The sequence below is a fragment of the Pseudonaja textilis genome, chromosome 1 (genome assembly GCF_049901715.1).
Source record: "Pseudonaja textilis isolate UNSWEBS1 chromosome 1, rPseTex1.2, whole genome shotgun sequence".
Lineage (NCBI taxonomy): Eukaryota > Metazoa > Chordata > Lepidosauria > Squamata > Elapidae > Pseudonaja > Pseudonaja textilis.
In genome coordinates this window covers 69,673,065-69,692,744 of record NC_141990.1, presented here as the reverse complement: position 1 = coordinate 69,692,744, position 19,680 = coordinate 69,673,065, and the positions used below count along the sequence as shown (strand labels likewise).

General features: G+C 42.0%; 1 protein-coding gene and 1 long non-coding RNA gene across 2 annotated transcripts in view; both read right to left on the bottom strand.

Annotated features, from left to right (window-relative positions):
- The window catches only part of LOC148127663 (uncharacterized), a 61,822-nt gene extending 51,634 nt beyond the window's left edge, over positions 1-10,188 (bottom strand). Inside the window, exon 1 of the long non-coding RNA XR_015744329.1 lies at positions 10,100-10,188. This is a non-coding gene — a long non-coding RNA (uncharacterized LOC148127663). The remainder of the gene's footprint in view (positions 1-10,099) is intronic.
- A 1,826-nt stretch (positions 10,189-12,014) lies between these two features.
- Positions 12,015-17,846, bottom strand: IRF2BP2 (interferon regulatory factor 2 binding protein 2). The gene is made up of 2 exons (XM_026705204.2): positions 16,395-17,846; positions 12,015-15,677 (listed from the first exon to the last, which is right to left on the bottom strand). The coding sequence occupies exons 1-2, from the start codon at positions 17,416-17,418 to the stop codon at positions 14,971-14,973; spliced, it is 1,731 nt and encodes a 576-aa protein (XP_026560989.1). The 5' UTR covers positions 17,419-17,846; the 3' UTR covers positions 12,015-14,970.
- Between the last annotated feature and the right edge of the window lie 1,834 nt (positions 17,847-19,680).

The window sequence follows — 19,680 nt, the reverse complement described above, 5'->3', positions numbered from 1 at the left end:
GTAGAGATAATATGGGCTTTAATAGAAAAAACAGAATTATAAAGGCAGTTGACAAATAAAATATTTAATGTTTTCCTATTAAAAACTGTTATCCTTTTTATTTTTTGTAAAGGCTCCAATTGTTGGACAGTATAGAAATGTGATAAACTATGAACATGTTAATCTTTTCTAATATTTGAATATGCCAAAAACAAAGTAACAGAAGATTGCTCTCACATATAAACAATAAGCACCTTCCAGTCATTTGGAGAATGAATTGCCATTTATTATTTTTCTACCCCGTGTTTTCATTATTAAAATAAATCCCACAGTGACATTGCTACTTTGTATGGACAGTAATAGTAATAGTTTAAAAGTAATAATGTTATAGAACATTTTATATGGAATACCTGTTACAGATCTCAATGGATCTTTAATCATTTTCATCTTTTTAAAGAAAAATAAATTCCAGTTCTTCCTCCAGATGTTGTTTCTAAACTTTTTTCTACTTTAATTTCTTCATATCTAGAAAGAAACATTTAAGGCAAATATCCATCTTATGAGGGTAATGTAAGAAATATTTGTAAACCATATCATTTCAAATGACAAATGATGGTGCAGTGCAAACCCCATCACAAAAATAGTGCATATTATTGTTAAAATATTCTTGTTTTCTCCAATCTAATACTATCAAAGTCTTTTTGGACAATTGTTGATCAAGATGACTAGCATTCTTGAAGGCCCAAAACCGATCCCGCCTGCGAGGAAGTCCAGAATACCTGGAAGAGAATTCCTCAGGGAAAACTGAAATTTTCTTTTTCCTACTGAGATTTTGAAATTATTTGAGGCTGTCATTAACTAGATAGCAATTCAGGTTATAACTGAATTTAGGTAAATAATAACATATATCCTCCAAGACTGCATTCTGTATATCTTCCATTTCAGTAAATAGTGTGGTTCTGTAATTCTTTGGTTGGATTCACTTCTCCGTGCCACTAGTTCTTGTAGCTATCTTCCAATTTTGTGGGTTGCACAAACTGGCTATAGCAGATATCTGGCTAAGAACTCCCTGAGATCAAATTTGAGTTGCTCACTAGTTTAGACAAGCTGATTCAAATATTTGATGGTTGGGAAACTAAATCTCCTGAGCAGTGGTGAGATTCAAATTTTTTTACTACCGGTTCTGTGGGCATGGCTTGGTGGGCGTGGCAGGGCAAGGATACTGTAAAATCCCCATTCCCTCCCCACTCCAGTAACCTGCTTTCCAGCTTCGTTCTCCTGTGCAGGGCAACAAAAGAAGACCCAGCCAATCAGCTGGGACTCGGGAGGCAGAGAATAGATGGGGGCGGGGCCAGTCAGAGGTGGGATTTGCCAGTTCTCTGAATTAGTCAAAATTTCCACTACTGTTCTCCAGAACTGGTCAGAACCTGCTGAATACCACCTCTGCTCTTGAGGTCATCTGAACCTACGCAAAAGTCATCACTCCATATGAAATTGTGAAGCTAGGAACCTCTAGAGTGCAATCTCACCTACGCTTGCCTGCCACTCACGCAAGTGGGGATGCGCACACACATGCGCTCGCCTGCCACTTCCATGGTCCAGTTCTCAACAGCTCATGGCCTCATAGTTAGCTGTAGCCTGGGGGTTGAGGACACTCGGGTTACATACTCAGCAGTGGTGGAATTCAAACTTTTTTTACTACCAGTTCTGTGGACGTGGCTTGGTGGGCATGGCAGGGGAAGGATACTGTAAAATCTCGTCAAAGGTGGGATTTGCCGGTTCTCCGAACTACTCAAAATTTCTGCTACTGGTTCTCCAGAACTGGTCAGAACCTGCTGAATACCACCCAATACTCAGACTAGGCCTAATTTCTTCCAATGGAGGAATATCTATTGCAAAGTCTAATATAAACATTTTTATGAATTAAAATAGCTGCATGTTATTTAATACCTATATTTTATTGTTTCCCATACATAGTTATAACTCCATCTATGTTTAAAGCATGCTTCTCATCTTTTTAAAGAAGTATTTTGCTAGTGTTGCAGATAAAATTTTCCTGATAAAATGCATTTTAAGGACAGGATGGAATTGAATGGAACTTGAACCTTTTTAATGGCTTTGGCATGACAGGAATAAATAATTTGCCTTTCATTCCAAAGGGACTGAATAATGTTTTGGGGAAAAAATTGGAAGTGACAAGTAGGAACTACTATAGAACTCTTCAGAAAACAAGCCTCTGCTGCACACAGTTTATTTTTACTTATTTATGTAACTCATTTATATAACCACCCATCTTATATCGAACCCCGGGGGACTGAATTAGGTTCTAAATAGAACGTGGGAGGGATCGGCGTAAAGGATAGATAGATGTCGCAACTCTAAATGATTCCACACATTTTATAAAAACATTGGACTATTTGAGCAATGCAGATTCTGCTGAAGAGGCAACAATTTACTTCCAACAATTCGGCGAGTGAGTCAGCGGCCTCAAGGGACTTGTAGGCACAAATCGCAAGCAGAAGCAGGAAGGGGGAAACAAGGCAACCCGGGTCCTTTGCCCGCCCAGCGGGTGCCTGCGCGACACGTCACCGCTCGCACTCCACTCCCCCACTGCTTGCGCAACGCCGCCACATTCTTCCTAGTTGCTGAGGGATCAACCAGCCTCCGCCGTTGACTATATTTGGTTCACCACGAGGTAACCCTCGTGTGAATAAAAAGTCAGCAGCTATAAAGCCTTTCTTGGTACGGCTCAAGTTCGGACACTGACGGAGGCCCAAAACCGGTCCCGCCTGCGAGGAAGTACTGAGCCTGCGCCCGCCCCGCTGGCTCTAATTATAGCGGGGGCCGTTTCCTTGCTAGGCGGGCTTTGCTCGAGTTGAGGCAGAGGCTTCCGCAGCTTGTGGCTTTGCCCTCCGTTCCCTGCAGCGGTACGTGATGAGCTAGCATTTTTTTTTTTTTTTTTTTTGCAGGCAGCTCAGAGAGGGAAGGGAGGAAAAACTAGGCTGTCGGGAAAGCTAAACAATAAAAAGTGCTTTATTTCTCTGAATCGCTAAAATGGATCTTTCGAAATTGCCCGGGTCGGTTTTTTATTGCAAACTCTTGCATGTTTCTTAGCTCAAGGTTTAGAGGAACCTGGAGGAATGCGTGGTAACGAACTTTAGCCTTGCTGGTGTATTTGTAATTTTTTTTTTTACAACTTCCTCTTAAAAATGAGTTAGGTTTCTCAGAACTTGTATAGCAGAGGAAGGCGAGTCACGAGTCAGACTCGATCTGATATGTGTCTGCCTTTTGAAATAAGCGAATATATATATATATATATGCTGCTCAAAAAAATAAAGGGAACACAAAAATAAGACATCCTAGATCTGAATGAATGAAATATTATTAAATATTTTGTTCATTATATAGTTGAATGTGCTGACAAAATCACACAAAAATTATCAATGGAAATCAAATTTAGCAACCCATGGAGGTCTGGATTTGGAGTTATACTCAAAATTAAAGTGGAAAAAAAACACTACAGGCTGATCCAACTTTGATGTAATGTCCTTAAAACAAGTCAAAATGAGGCTCAGTAGTGTGTGTGGCCTCCACATGCCTGAATGACCTTCCTACAACACCTGGGCATGCTCCTGATCAGGTGGCGGATGGTCTCCTGAGGGATCTCCTCCCACACTTGGACTAAAGCATCCCCCAACTCCTGGACAGTCTGTGGTGCAATGTGACGTTGGTGGGTGGAGCAAGACATGATGTCCCAGATGTGCTCAATTGGATTCAGGTCTGGGGAACGGGCAGGCCAGTCTACAGCATCAATGCCTTCGTCTTGCAGGAACTGCTGACACTCCAGCCACATGAGGTCGAGCATTGTCTTGCACTAGGAGGAACCCAGGACCAACCGCACCAGCATATGGTCTCACAAGGGGTCTGAGGATCTCATCTTGGTACCTAATGGCAGTCAGGCTACCTCTGGCGAGCACAAGGAGCTGTGCAGACCCCTAAAGAAATGCCACCCCACACCATTACTGACCCACTGCCAAAACAGTCATGCCGGAGGATGTTGCAGGCAGCAGAACGTTCTCCAACCTGCTTTCATCTGTGAAGAGCACAGGCCGCCAGTGGCGAATTTGCCAATCTTGGTGTTCTCTGGCAAATGCCAAACGTCCTGCACCGTGTTGGGCTGTAAGCACAACCCCCACCTGTGGATGTCAGGCCCTCATACCACCCTCATGGAGTCTGTTTCTGACCATTTGAGCAGCCACATGCACATTTGTGGCCCGCTGGAGGTCATTTTGCAGGGCTCTGGCAGTGCAAGTCCCTCCTTGCACAAAGGTGGAGGTAGCGGTCCTGATGCTGGATTGTTGCCCTCCTACGGCCTCCTCCACATCTGATGAACTGGCCTGTCTCCTGGTAGCGCCTCCATGCTCTGGACACTACGCTGACAGACACAGCAAACCTTGCCACGGCTCGCATTGATGTGCCATCCTGGATGAGCTGCACTACCTGAGCCACTTGTGTGGGTTGTAGACTCGTCTCATGATACCACTAGAGTGATAGCACCGCCAGCATTCAAAAGTGACCAAACCATCAGCCAGAAAGCATAGGATCTGCGAAGTGGCCTGTGGTCACCACCTGCAGAACCAGTCCTTGATTGGGGATGTCTTGCTAACTGCCTAAGCTTTCCACCTATTGTCTATTCCATTTCCACAACAGTATGTGAAATTGATTGTCAATCAGTGTTCCTACCTAAGTGGACAGTTTGATTTCACAGAAGTGTGATTCACTTGGAGTTACATTGTGTTGTTTAAGTGTTCCCTTTATTTTTTGAGCAATATATATATGTACACACACACACACACACACACAAACTTATGGATGTTTAATTTGACTTGTATTAAAATCTTCGCATATTTAGTGTTAAGTTTTGGTTTCAAAACTTAAGCACTAATTAAATATAGCAGTGTGTGGTTGGTTTTGCCTTTTGTGTGCAACCCAGTAGTTCCAAATAGGATTCAGGTAAGACCTGCTTCTGTGGTCTACTTGAGGATTTGGCCTCTGTGATGTTTCGGTGTTCATCATGAGCAAGGCTATCCAATACAGTGTATTTAGCGAGATTAGTTTTTCAGGGAACCAAAGTTTTTTTTTCCCTCTGGGAAAGCTGTTTTAAGTCCAGCTTTTCCTGACTGGTAGATTTGAAGACGATTCACCTGCTTGATTACCTGCTGTGAGCTGTTGAAAGCACAAGCATTTTATGGTGGGCACACCCTGAATTACAGTTTTCTCTGCATGCTGAATTATGATACAGTATATTAGTTTGGCACTCATCCCAGCCCAAGAGTTTGTAACACATTTTGGGCAACTAGATTAGCATATACATCAAAACACATGGCTTCTGAACACCCCACAAATCAGATTTCCCTCCCTCCCCCCCCCCCACTTCCAACATGATTCCAAAAAAACATTCCTTGTAGAAACAAGTTTTAAAAGGCTCAGGGCTGAGCTGTAGGATAGGAGGAAAACTTGCCAGTTTATATTGGCAGGGGTGAGGAAATAATACTCAAGATTATAGTCTTTGAAGGCGAAGGTGAATATGGCTGTGTAAACATTAGTATTTGGACTTAGGACTTTGCTTGGAGCAATGTGCACCTTGAACAAACCTTAATGACAGAGACCACATGGCTAGATGGCAGTTCAAGTGCTTGGTAAACAAGTTAATTATTTACTAGCACACAGAGTAACTTCATTTTTAACCCCTTTAAAATCACAAGGCTGACGTTTTGTAAAAACAGAAGTTATTTCTGATTTGTTTGGGTAATTTTTCTCAGTAACTGAAAGTATATGTGTGCATTCTAAGATGTGTGAATACAAGAGAATGCCAGCTATGAGATGACTCCATGATTTTCCCAAGATGCAGTTTTTCTTACAAGTAACATACTGCCAACAATCTTTGTACATCAACTCAGGCAAAAGAAAATATTTAAATACACAGTTTTAAGTATTTTAGGTGGAGGAAATAGGTCCCATTGATTTGAGGGCAGCTTGCAATATTTTAGGATTATGATTCCTATTGCAAGAGTTTTCATTAAATTAAATTTTAGATGTGATACTTTTGGATATAATTTATTCATAGCTTCTCATCTTTAGTATCAGAAAGGCAGGAATAATTTATCCTTTCCAAATCCCTCATGCACAATGGTCACTATTCTCTGGCAATTTGATAATAAACCTTAAAACAGGATTGGCCAATCTTTATCACTCAAAGCTTAAAACAATTTCCCAGGGAAAAAAAAAAACCTCAGTTCCCTGAAAAGCTATCTAATTGATCTTGCCAAGTACGCTGTATTTGATAACAAGATAGTAAGAGAAACACATATGCAAAAAAAAACTAGAAAAGGACTCGAAATTAGCTGAGTCAACATAAGGTACTTTTCCACTCTCCTATGAGTAGTTTCTAAATATTTCCTAAGGGAACTTGCTAATATAGTTTTCTTTGTCAAAGGCACCATCTGCCAGTAGCACAGTATTTCCTATCTCAGAGTTACCATTCATCATGTAACAAAGGGACAGGCTCCAACATATACTGCAGGTAATCAGATGATTCATTTTCAAGATTGCCAGAAACCACTTTAGGATCACTTTCTCACCTTGAAGCAAATCTCAGCCAAAAGGAAGCATTGTGGAGAATAATAGAATCACAAAAATGGTAGTACCGAAAAGGGAAATCCTTGATACTGTGTAGAGTAAATCATTTTCTTGTCTTGACTACCTGGATCCAGAAGCAGGGACCTCTCTTCCAGTACTGGTGTCAAAGTGCCTTCTTCCTATGTGAAATTGGTGCTGCAACCTGTGGTGATTAGTAGCAAAGCCTCCTTTTATTTATTTACAATTCAGCAGATCTATAATTTCTTCAGCCACAGTGCTTTCTAAAATTGGTTCTGAAATTGCACACATGAAACGATAATTCTTAGCAGCAGTTCATGGTTCTACTGTGAGGGATCTTCCTTGGCAAACAAACCTCAATGTTTTGATTTTAGCTAGTAAACATTGAGTCAAACCTTGGCTAGCTTACTTGTGTGTATGAGCCCTGGGTTAGTGATCTCTTTAAAATGAACAACAGTCTGAGATTTGAGAAAGCCAGAATGAAAAGGGTTATCTTGCTAGATCAGATGAAAGCCTACCAAGATATGCTTACCCTCCTCCCCACCCCTTAATTAGTCAGTCTTATGACTCTGGGAAGCTTACCAGCACAACAGGAAGATTATGGCTTTCAAAATATGGTTTCTGATCTCTATGTCAGTTCTTTACACCATTGATCTAAAGTGCTATCTGTTCACTTAGGCTGGCACAAACACATCTTGTCGTACAATTTGTTGTCCTCATTGCCAATTCCTATGCTGTCTTTGTCCCCTCTCTGAGTCACTGCCAAATAGTGTTATCTGGATTGTGAATGTGCTAGTTACGATGAGTAAATTAGTCATGATGAACAAGGTACCCTTTAACTTTGCTACAGGTTCCTTTTAGCACAACACCAGCAAACAGCAAGACCATCCCGTAGTGAAGACACCACAAGGAATGGAGTGGATCTGACATTAGGACTCTAGTTAGACTTTTCTAGGCTGGTTTGTCTGCCCTTTCTGCCACCTTATATGGAGAATTCCCAAACTAAAATAACATGAAATAAAGAAGCATATAATGCAAAGATGACCCAGGAAAGAATAGACCCTGCCATGATTGTTCAATCAGGTGTATCCAATCTGCAGCCCATGGGCTGGGAAGCTAGTAATGCAGCCCCACAAGATTGTAAACTTTAATGTTATTATGTATGTGGCACAAGGCAATTCCTCTTCTCTCATTGTGGCTCAGGCTAGCCAAAAGGTTGGACACCCATGAACTAAATCCTTTACAGCAGTATTTTTCAACCTTGGAAACTTTAAGATTTACGGACTACATTCTCCAGCTGTCCACATATCTTTAAGTTGCCAAGATTGAAAAACATTGCTCCAGAGTGAGATAACGGAAACTGTCTGGTTGCAAGACAATTAGCTCTCAAATAGAGGAGAGAAATGGGTATGGTTGGAATGGACATTCCCTAAATGGCTGAATTTGACTGTAGCAAACTTTTAACAGTTCATTTTTTTCCCTGTCTCTGTTCCCCAGGAACTGAAGGCAATGGCATGCCTACCATTTCCCTTTTTTTGTTTTTTTGCCCATAACAGGAACTAGGTAGGATAAGTTGGCTAAGAGATAGTTTACTAGCATAATACCTGGAAGAGAGTGCTCTCTCTAGATTATTGAAATAATCTGCAGGATTTTGACGTTGGTCTTCCTTTGTCACTGTCCCCTTTCTCTGGAGTAACACTGTCTCAGAGAGCCATTGTTTATTGTCTTATGTCCATTGTCAACATTTGACAGGTTTCAGCTATTTCTGACTTTCCATTAAAGCTAAAGACATGTCTGCTTCAGCAGATCTTTAGGACCTGTGGAAATGGCTTTATTCATTTGTTCATTTCCTCCCAGTGAGTGCTTTATATATCTGAAATTCCTTGGAGCTGGCAAATTTATCTTGGCAGTTTTAACCTTCACACCGCTTGTAAGCCTGTAAGCTGCTGTAAGTTATGATTGCATGGCATATAAGTCAAATCGTTAAGTAGGTATGTAGGGAGGTAAGTAAATAAATAAAATGACCCATTTAGCTTTCATGACTTCTCAGGCTGTAGTTCAGGGTCTTAATCACACTAGGATAAGGTATGATTGATGCCTTTGTAAGTTAGTGTAGTGTATGAACCTTGGCAAATGGGTTAGGTCAGCAAATTTCAAAAGTGTAGTCTTAAAGTAGTTAGGGACTTCTTTGGGTAAAGTTCAGCTCCTGCTGATATCTAAACATGTCCGTGCTGTTTTCTTGACAACAGAAATGGTTTGATACTGTCTTTCAGGATGCTTTTGATGTGCTTTCGAAGGAGGGGTCGGTCTATCTGTATTTTACTGTCTGTATAATCTATCATCCATCCTGTATTTTTATCCTACCACCCAGGCTGGATTTAGGTTGCTGAATTATTATGTTCCACCATCCATTATTATTGCTAATCTTATTACTTTTCAACCAGTGAAAGTCTGTTATCAGCTTGACTGGACTGGAAAGCATTTCACCTTCCTTTTGTTTCCCTTCCTTTTCTTTGAACACTTCTGCTTATAAAAAGAACATAAGGCCATTTTAAAATATGGTCCCGGTCCCTTAAGGACATTGGCGAGTTCCCAGCACCTTTATCAATCCTTGCTGACAATCAAGATCAACACTGCAAAACCATTCTGTTAGTGCCATTCTGTTACCTTTTAGGGTACAGGTAGACTGTAATATATACTATAGATCATATTACATGAACGGGTATAATATCAAGCAAACAAAAGTCTGCAACTGCTAGCATTGTCTATGTTTATGTGTAGGGACAGACGGTAACACAATCCTGAGAACTAGGAAATAATGTCTATATTTAAGAAGAATCCATTTTGTGTCCTTTTAATTGTAACATAAGCGTCCTGAGATAAAATAGAATTTATAATACTTCGATAAGACAACTGGGAAATCTGTTCACCAACGCATATAGATCTATAGCTAGAAAAATAAACTTTCATCAACCTAAACGTTCTATGTGAATATAAATTCTGTGCAACTGAGTAGAATTTATTTCTGAACTGTGTTATTTAGGCCTGGAATTAGACATATCAGGCTACAATTTGCAGATAGGTATTTCTAATTTTAATATAAGTAGCTGTTACATTTACTTGAAAGTAGTTTCAGTTGAAACCATGTACATACAAAGGGTTCAGAACTGGATTTTTATCTGAAAGCGTTAGAAAAGTAATAACCTTTATAAAAGTGAGACAACATCTGGAATAGTTCAGTTTAAAAAATAATATTATATGTTCTCCCAATGCATTTTACTTATGTTACTGTGATACTCTTCTAAATTAAAATGATACATCAGTTATTCATAAAGCTGAATTCCATAAAGCAGTATCATACAAATATCAGGTAATTTAGGGTTAACTTTTAGTTAAGAATTTCTTCAAATGTAGTTAACATTATAGACCTACACACGTTTATTTAGAAGACTGTTCTACTCACCTTTGGTCCATAAGCATTCATAGGATAGAACAGAGTGTAAATTATCATTGTAAAATAAAAGCCTTTATAAGGATTTATGATTATTTCCTCTTAGCCAAAGATATTGAATGAGTTAGCTAAGCATTCCAGCTACAAAGTCTGGAATGATGCAATTGGTAAATATACATTCCACTCATCTGTTAGTACAGCCTGACCTTCATCTATGATAAAGGAAAGGCGTTTCTTTCATTCTGTATTTTTTGAACACAGGCAAGTAAATGATAGTGAGTCAGACTTTTGTGTGGCCTACCTAGATCTGGCAGAACAATTTCTGAATTATTTGTCTCAAGAAATCAGAACAAGAACTCTACTCTGCTTAGTTTGTAATAATTGATCTGTATTTTGACAATAAATTTACCTTTTTATATATATAAATATATATATGAGAGGAAAAGAAATTAAATAAAAATACAAATCAGTTATGTTTATATAAAAAGAAAAATTCCCCTTTTTGTCATTCCATGTTTTTAAGAGATCCAACTGGCTCATTAGTTTCATCCACATTATAGTTAGCATTTTTAAATCCAGTATTATCCTTAAACAAAAGTAGAGACTGCTTTTAATGGACACATTACTGTTCTCATAAGCAATCAATCCACCAATTAATTTGTCTTATTTCCAATATATAGGAGTGATTTTAGAGTTTTTGTGTTTGTAAAAATGTAAAAAACTTTTTGCAGAAATTAGTAATATAATCTGTCTATATACATTACTTTTACAATTGGATTCCTATCCCATCTCCCCAAATAAAAATGTGTTTAAATATGTTCCATAAGCTGGAAGCTTTCAGCAAAACAGAAGGGCCAAATTTTAGTGGCATTGATTGGATAGTGTAGTCCTTTATAGCTCAGTTCAGCATTCAATTTAATCTTGATTTTTTTTTAAAAAGGACTCTGATGCGTCTACTGATCACATTGGTTAAATATAAGAGTATACTTATTAATTGTAGTCCTTTTCACTATTTTAATAGTATAATTTTCAGTACTAAGCAAATTGCAACAGCACAGAGCTCTTCAAATCTTTGCATTGAACTTGTAAAACCCCATGTAAGTCATTGCATTCTACCTTTAAAACTGCAGTACTTGAAAAATGTATATAAATTTATTATAACCTCTGACTCTTCTCCAGCACTGGGGGATTTACTGTGCATACATCATTAAAATTTCAACTACAGCAACTTCTCTGTATTTTGACTGAGGACATCTTAGCTGCATTGGTGCATGTTTTCTACTGCTTTTCCCTGCACTGCAGTGAAGAGAACAGTTTTAGAAGTGTTTATTTCAATTCTGAACCTATTTACTTAAGATTACGTCCAAGGAATCTTTCTTTCACCTAAATATAAGGGTAGCATTTGTATGGTTCATATTAAGTGTTCTGTCTTCAACTCAAAAAATGTTTCTGCAAAACTGCAACATCAGATCCTTCTCCTCAATGATTCCCTCTCATGTCAGCAGAACACTTTATCTATTCTCCCTGGAAGTAAAGTGAGAAGTTCTGGCTGGAGTACAGAAGAAATTTCTCAGGATCCTGTTGCCATAAAAAGCCATCGGGAGAACTCCACAAATAAACCTTTTCCTAAATATGATTTCATAGGGTATTTAGCTCAAATATACCATAACTCGTATCAAGAGCTTGTTATGTTTCTCTTTTCCTTCCCACTTGTTTGGATTCTGGGCACCTTAATATAAAAAGAAATAGTTCTTATTAAGAAAAAAATATTTTCTGATGACACTTTGTTCTATTCTTCCCTATCGCTTCTAATTAAAGAAAGTAATCTTTAAAAAGTTGCTTTGGCTACTTGATTATGTCAGTAGCTGCAGGATTATTATTTTTTAAATAAAAAGATGATAAAAAAGGACTACATTCACAGAAAGTGTTTAAATGCCTGATTTCACTTTATTTAATGCAAAAGATTAAAAAAATAGGAAAAAATAGTAATGTGTTAGTTCAGCAACTATAAACAATGAAAGCATAGTGCAGGTGGTATTTTAATAATGGTAACTTAAAAGTATAACGAAGGTGAGATTGTGACAATCACACTCTCCATTAAACAACATTTTGCTTTATTGCTATACAAAGAATCACCATTAAAAACTGGAAAAAAAATGTAAGGGTGCAACATCTGACTCCATTGAAATAAGCAATTAAGTTCACATTAGCTGCAATGGAATCAAGTTTTGTTTTATTTATTGGATAGTAACTGTAGTATTGTTGCAGCTAAAGCACTTGAAAAAACTTTATAGTCAGGGAAGCATATTGTGTGCATCAATGTATATGTATATATGTGGATATATGCTTATCTGCTGATGTCAGAAACCGATTTTTAAAAAACAAAATTACATTAGGCCAATTGAAGTCACAGAAATGTGTTTTTAAAAAATCGTATCAGTTTATGTAATTTCTGTAGTATAAATTTATAAAATATATGAGAACTGGATACCTTAACAGAAGTTTGGAAGAAACTGGCTGAACAGATAGTCTTGAAATATGTTCCAGCTGTGTTCATGGCAAGCATTAAACATCCCACTCATTGAACTATTTTAAAGAACATAACCGTGATATTACTGAATATGAAGGCTGTAACTAAGGATTCTAATCAAATGCCTCTTGATAATCTGTCATGCTTGAATAGCATTTTGAAGAAAGAAATTACTGTAATTCCATCTTGGATTAAGAAACTCAAATCTGAACGATCATCCCACCTCAGAATACTCAGATTAAGAAATTCAAATCTGAACTACATGCCAAGATGTTACAATCAAAATTTTAGTAGGGGTATTTTTTTAACGTAAAATGTAAATACAAATTAGTTTAATACATGAGGTATTATGTCAAAAAGATTCTTAAGAACTTATCTTCTATTAATTCAAAATTCAATTTTTAATAAAGTGCCTAAATTCTTATTTCCACAATTATAGTGGTTCCAAAGAATCCTTAGTTATACATATGTGCGTTTCCCATCTGAAACTTTCTAAATGTGTTTACATAAGACACCGGTCTGATCTATATGTATTTCTATAATTTCAAATATTGGTTTATCATGCAAAACTTGTTATTTAATATTACACTGACCTGTAATATGGAACACAACGCTAGTGGGTGTGCTTATTAAAATGTTTTTAAAAAAATAAGAATTGCACATGTGCAGGTTAGGTTTTCAAATGTGTTGACCACTAAAAAAGGACCCTATCAAAATCTATTCAGCATTAAATAGAAGACTGAAGTTGAACACCTAAAAACAGTCTGGCCCAATAGTATAAAATGATTAAATGCAGCTAAAGAGAATATATTGTTACGTGCTACAACACGAGGGGCAAACTGTTTGAAATAATCATTTGTGACCATATGCTAAAGTGGTCACCAATAATGAATGCAAGTGGTTGTACAGCAATGTTGCTAACACAATTGTGAACAGCACAGCAACACTACAGTGAGTCTTGACTATTTCTAGCAGCTGATGTTTATCTAAAATGTCTGGCTTCTGATGCAAAAAGAAGCATAATCAAAATACTAGCTATGCAAAATAATGGTTGAAGGTAGTCCAGAAGGCATTGGATGCTTGTATGAAAATTCAAGATTTAAATCCTAGGTTTGTTTCCTTTAAATACAATTTGGTTGTTTTGCCTCCGACACATGGATTAGGAAATTTCAAACAGAATCCCCATTAATCTCTCTGCTGACAATGCAGACATGCCAAGCAAAACCTCTGCTGCTGTCATTACCACTCTGCTTTTGCTCTACTAAATTAGGTGACATCACATCAGCAACAATAATAGCAACAGTTCTAAACATGTTAAGTGTTGAGAAGAAAGTTCTTCTGCACTACCGTAAAAATCCTTAAAACCTACCTCAGTGTTTTTCCATACAAGTATGAAGGGCATAGCAACGTTCCATTCCTTGATGCTGAAAAGTTGTAATTTTGTTAAAAAGATGGCAGTGCTATTCTGTTCTAATGCTTGGCTAGAGTCAATCATTAAATTTATCACAAAAGAACTGCAGGAACCTTAAGCAATTCATGACAAAAACAGTTTTGCAATCTTACTACCAACTATTAGAACTGTGGTTATTTTGCCTTTAACAAAAAAAAAACCCCTCCTCATCCTCTTAACACAACAGCACCTCACTTAAGCTGAATAGTCTGCAAACAACTTTCTTCTATAAGCAAACAAAAAACAAAAAAACATTGTAAGAATCTGGCCAGTTTTTGCAGTAGCAGTGAAGGAAGAATGTTTCCATACAAACCCCTATTGCTTCAAGTCTTTGGACTGGACTGAATAGCAACCTTGCTTGAATGCTATGGTCTCTTTAATGCCATGATTTCTCTTAAAACCTAAAATGCCTTCAATATGAATAAGGGCAAAAAAGAAAAGAAAAAAAAAGGAACCACAGACAATAAGGCAATCTTTACAATGTTGAAAGATGTATTTGGCATTTTTTTAAAAAAAAAAAGTGGGAGGAGAGGAAACCAAGTGCGTACAATTTACAGCTAGAAGCATTTCTGGTTTGCCAAGTGCTCTCTAAAAAAAGCAGCGCAAGTCACAGCCTACACTGAACAGTAACTGTCACCAAGGAAGCACAACAAATAGTTGCTATAACAACAAAAAAGAGCATTTATAAGTACATACCTTTTGTCTTCAAAAAATATAGAAACACAATGTATTCAAAAACAAGAAATCAAAATTATACAGCCATGTTTTATGAAGTCTACATTTCCCTTGTCTTGGATATATATATATAATATATATATATATAGATATTTATAGTATTTATAGGTATATACAGTTGAAGCCGTTTTATGTTAAAGTTGACGTTGCAATGAAAAACTGGAAAAGTCATGAGTCCCTCTCTTTTTTCACTTTGACATCTCCTGCAAGAATGGTTGCAATCTCCCCTTGCATGAAGGCCCAAGGGACATTGGATCCCACTAGGGGGCACTTCTCCCCACTGGGACAATACACTTCACCGTTAGCTCCTTGCTGTTTGATGCTCTGTCTAGAGCAAGGGAAGCAAAACTTATGAGACGGAACGGAGGGACACTGCACAAAGTGGGTGTCTTCCAATCGCTCGTGACACAGGGTGCAGCAGAGGGGGACACTTGCTGCCAGAGAAGAGTCTGGGAGGCTGACAGGGTGCACTGGTTCCATCCCTCCAGGATTTGCCCCTTGGCTTGGTACTTCCCTGGCCAGCCTTCTTTGGTTCATAGGGGATGGAGAAGGGGGGCTACTGCTATTCCTCCTGGTGGTGGAGTGAACCTGGTTGGCATCTTTGGAAGCATGGTTGCCCCCGGCATTGTCTGCAACCAAAATGAGCGCAGCCATAGGGGACTGACTATTCTGAACTGCCTCCGGTGGTGTGGTCCGATTTGAATGAGGCGAAGCAGTTGGTGGCGGTGGGGACATGAAAGATGCAGCTGCCATTGGTATTTTCATCCCTTCCGATGAGGTTGGTAACCATGACTGTGCCTCGCCATTGATTTTAGGAGGTCCAGTTTCACCTTCTGGCTCTGGAGAAGCCTTTCTCTTCCTTGCAGCCCGAGCCCCTAGAAAAAAGCAGTGGGAGATGAGATCATGTTGCAGAGAGAATGGTGTGTCCAGTTATCACCCTCTAGTCAGTTGAAGCAGCTGGACCTCAGCCAAATTACTCCACTAGATACAAATGGGGAAGACCAGCTTAAAACCAACAGAGTTCACCTTTTCTGAATTTGTGAATCAGCTTCTGCAAGGTAGACGGACGTGCTGGGCCCGGGCTCATAACTATTATGGAACACACTGCAGTCAAATGTAACTACACTGTGCCTCCCTCCTCCCACATTAGTGGCCATGAGCCAAAGAAACAAGTGCATGCTTGTAATTTTCCACTGGCTGGAAACACATTCACAGTCATTGTGCACCCAATGCGTCACAATCCACTCACACAGAGAAGAGCCCTCCATTTATCCATACACAGCAAGTCTCTGGCTAACTTCCGCATGTTTGTTCATTTTTGCACGCTCTGACTTCTAGCCTGGTGCAGGAGGAGGAAGCCGTTTCCCAGCCCCGCCTGCCCCAGAGCTCCCCTCGCAAGAGAAAGTGGCCAGGCGTAGGGAGGGGAAACCTCCCCGGGCAGATGTTGCTTCCGCGCCCGGAGCACGCTGCCACACAGCCAGGCGTCGGGCAGGAGGCTGAAAAAGCAAGCGCTCCTGACCCGTTTTTTCCAGGACAGTTCTCCCTCCACAAGAACCCCATATTTGCCCGCGCCAAGCGCCCGCCTTCCTCACCTGATTTGGCCGCGGCCCCGTTGCTGTCGTAGCCCAAGAGCCTCCCTCCCGCCATTCCGGGCTCCTTCTTGAACTTGCTTTCGAAGGGCGCCGCGTGGCCGCTGTGCTGCAAGGCCAGCAGGGTGTCACGCACGGTCTTGGGCTTGCCCAGCCACTCCTGCTCCGAGCCCGCCGCGGCCCCCCGGGTTTTGCTCTCCACGCCGAGTGGGTCCAGAGGGTCCGCCGAGCCCCGCGCCGCTTGCGGCTGCCCCTTTTCCTTGCCCTCCGGGTCGCTGGCCCCGCCGCCGCCGCCCCCAGACGACGAGGAAGACACCGAGCCTGGCCGCTTGTGCCCGCCCCCTTCCCCGGGCTGCTGCTGCTGGCTCTGCTGCGTTTGGGAGACCGAGACCTGCAGCGGGGTTGGCGGCGCTCCGGAGATAGCCGCCAAGGAGGCTGCTGCAGCCGCCGCCGCCCGGCTGCTGATGCTGATGGAGGCGGGCAGGGAGGCTCCGTTCATGAGGGGCACCAAAGTGGGGGCCACGGCGTGCGTCCGGCGCGGGTTGGGACTCTGCCGGTTCAGTTCGGGTGGCTCCTCGGGCTTTGAGAAACCGTTGGGGACGAGGATGCCGTTGACCTGCCTGCTCCCGCCGTACTCGGGTCCCAGGCGGGGAGGCGGCCGCTCCGAGGACGCCAGCGCCGCAGCCAGAGAGTAGCGCTCGTGGGGCTGCGGCGGGGCGCGAGATGCCGCCTCGGCCGTCGCCGCCACCGCCGCCGAGTGCAGGTCTTTGGCGCTGAGCGGCGGAGGCTGTTGCTTAGTGTGCGGCGGTGGCGGAGCCCGGCCTTCCTGGAAACTGTGCGCCCGCTTGAGCTGCCGAGCCGTGTCGATGACGAACTCCACCCGGTCGGCCCCTTCGTAGTTGACGCAGCCCCTGCAGACGGGCTCGGTGAAATCCCAGATCATGGCCCAGGGCATGCGAGGGAGATCGCACAGGTAACACGACTGCCTGCGGGAGGCAGCGGCCACCGCCACCGCCGCGGACGACATGGCCGAGTCCAGGGGCAGCGAGCGCCCCGCGCCTCGTCCCCTACCTCCTCTGCCCCACCGCTGCTCGGCTTGCCACCGGGGAGGCTCGGCGTCTTGCAACCGCTGCAGCCTTTTGCCCTCAATGCCAACTCCTTGGGCGAACGAGCGCGGCTCCGAGGCGAGGGAAGCACCTCCGCTTTCTGCCAGGCTCTCCTATTTCCGGGACTCCGGGGACGTGGCGAGATGCATCGCCCGAGCGCAGCTCCCTCCGACCCCCACCCCCCCCAGTCCGACACGCCGCTCACTCTGCCCGCACCGCGCTCCTGCGACTCCAGCACTGCCCGCCGGCTGCCGGCCGCCCAGACACTCACACTGGGCGGGGACTCCAGAAGCAGTCGCCGCCGCTTGGGCGCTCTGCTCCAGTGACTCGATTCTTCGACAGTGCCCAGGAGCGCCTGCGTGTTAGGCTCTCCCCTTCCTCCGCCTGCTGCTCATTGAACTCCTGCCAAGACAACAAGAGCTGCAAGAATAACCAGCTCTCTCTAGTCAGCACGCGGAGAAGCGGGAGGGAGGGAACGGCAGCTCTTTCGCGTGTGAATGGATGCAACGAGAAGGAGTGAGGTGCCTTTCCCTTTTCCTCCTTCCGGCCAAGAATGCTTTACTAGCAATGCGCAGGGAGTGTAGTTTTGCAAGAAAAAAATAATTAACAGCCACCCTGTACATATAACTTCGCCTGTTGCAAAACACTTGTGCATGTGTTTTATTTAATGTTGGGTTTGGGGTTCTGCAATGGCCGCGGTTTCAAATGTAGGTTACCCGAAGAATCCTTTGGAATCTTCGATGTTGGCTGTGGGCGCATGACCTTCGGCAAAGCCTTGACACTTAAAAACTGCCTCTTAAATTAAAGTCATTAACCGTCCTTGAAATCCCCAACCCCGCTCCCCGCGCACTGCATCGATTAAAAAAAAAAAGCGTAATTATAGGTCAGGAAAGGATTTTGAATAATATAGAGCCTTTAAAAGCGCTTCCACCCCCACGATTGCCAGTAGGAATTGCTATTATTATTATTATTAGCATTTCCTCGTGGTTTTCACGAATTTGTTACCAGTTAATACTCCCAGACACGTTTCTTCAGGAATAAATCTCTCTGAACGTAATAGGCTGCCTAGAAGAAAACAGGCGTAGGATTGTATGCTAAAAGTAGACTTCATTTCTGAGAAGAATTCGTTGGATATATTAGCAGGGAATGATGGGAATTGTGGTCAAGGTATGTGAATGTCAGTGGAATGGGAAAGTATTTTACATGGTCAAGTAACCAAAGGCAAGGATCCTAAATACGGTTCTCGCTTAGAAACCTTGGTTTGCCAAAAATTACATGTAATGTAACATTAATGTAAGATTTTCTTCCTGAAACCTGAAATTGCATGTTAAAAGTACAGTACAGTAAGACAGACTGTGCCGCATTAAAAAAAAAAAACTTTAAGGCGCATAGCAGTATACAGTCAAGATCAGTCCTGGATACATGCGTGAAAAGCGCATTATAAATTATCAAATTGATTGCTCTCTAATTGCCACTGAAGAAATTACCCAATTTCGTGCGTGAGCCAGCTCGTTATGCTAAACGCTGTCAAGGCTCTTCATAAATGTGTCACTTTTGCAATGGCAAGTCCTTTCAAGTCCAATATTGGGGCAGCCTTATGCAGAGCTAGCTGGGCATATTCAGCCCATCCATCCACCCAGATTCACGAGCGCTCTTTTCCCACCCCCACGCATTCTCAAAAAAAAAAAAAACCTTGCAGCTTCTCTCGGCACAAAATAGAGCCCATTGTCACTGAAGGAAAAGCGTAATCCTACTGTATGTATGTAAGTGTCACGCTGCGTGCCTATGGGATCGTGCCGGGTAAACAAAATGGCAGCGTTTCCCTAAAATTCTGGCGTCTGGGTCACCATTCCCACAGTGCTGCCGCAGCTGCTGAGTTATGTAGGTTACAAAGGGAAACGGGGGAGGGAAGGCAGAGAGCGCGCTCTGACGTCTGCATTTTGTTCGAGGGCTTTGGCTGCACTCTCCGTGCGCAGCCGCAGTCCAAGACGTGACTCTCTGCTATTGGCACTTGGAAGGCTTGTTAAGCGAATTGCACATTCCAGAGGCGGGGACCTTCGGATTGCAGCGACGTCACGGCCGTAAGCCCCGCCCCCTGTGCTGCTATTTCTGGGCGCCCCGCGCTCCCTTCCTCCCAGGTGCAAAGCTCGCCCAATGTGGTAGCTGACGGGTGTAAAAGCTAC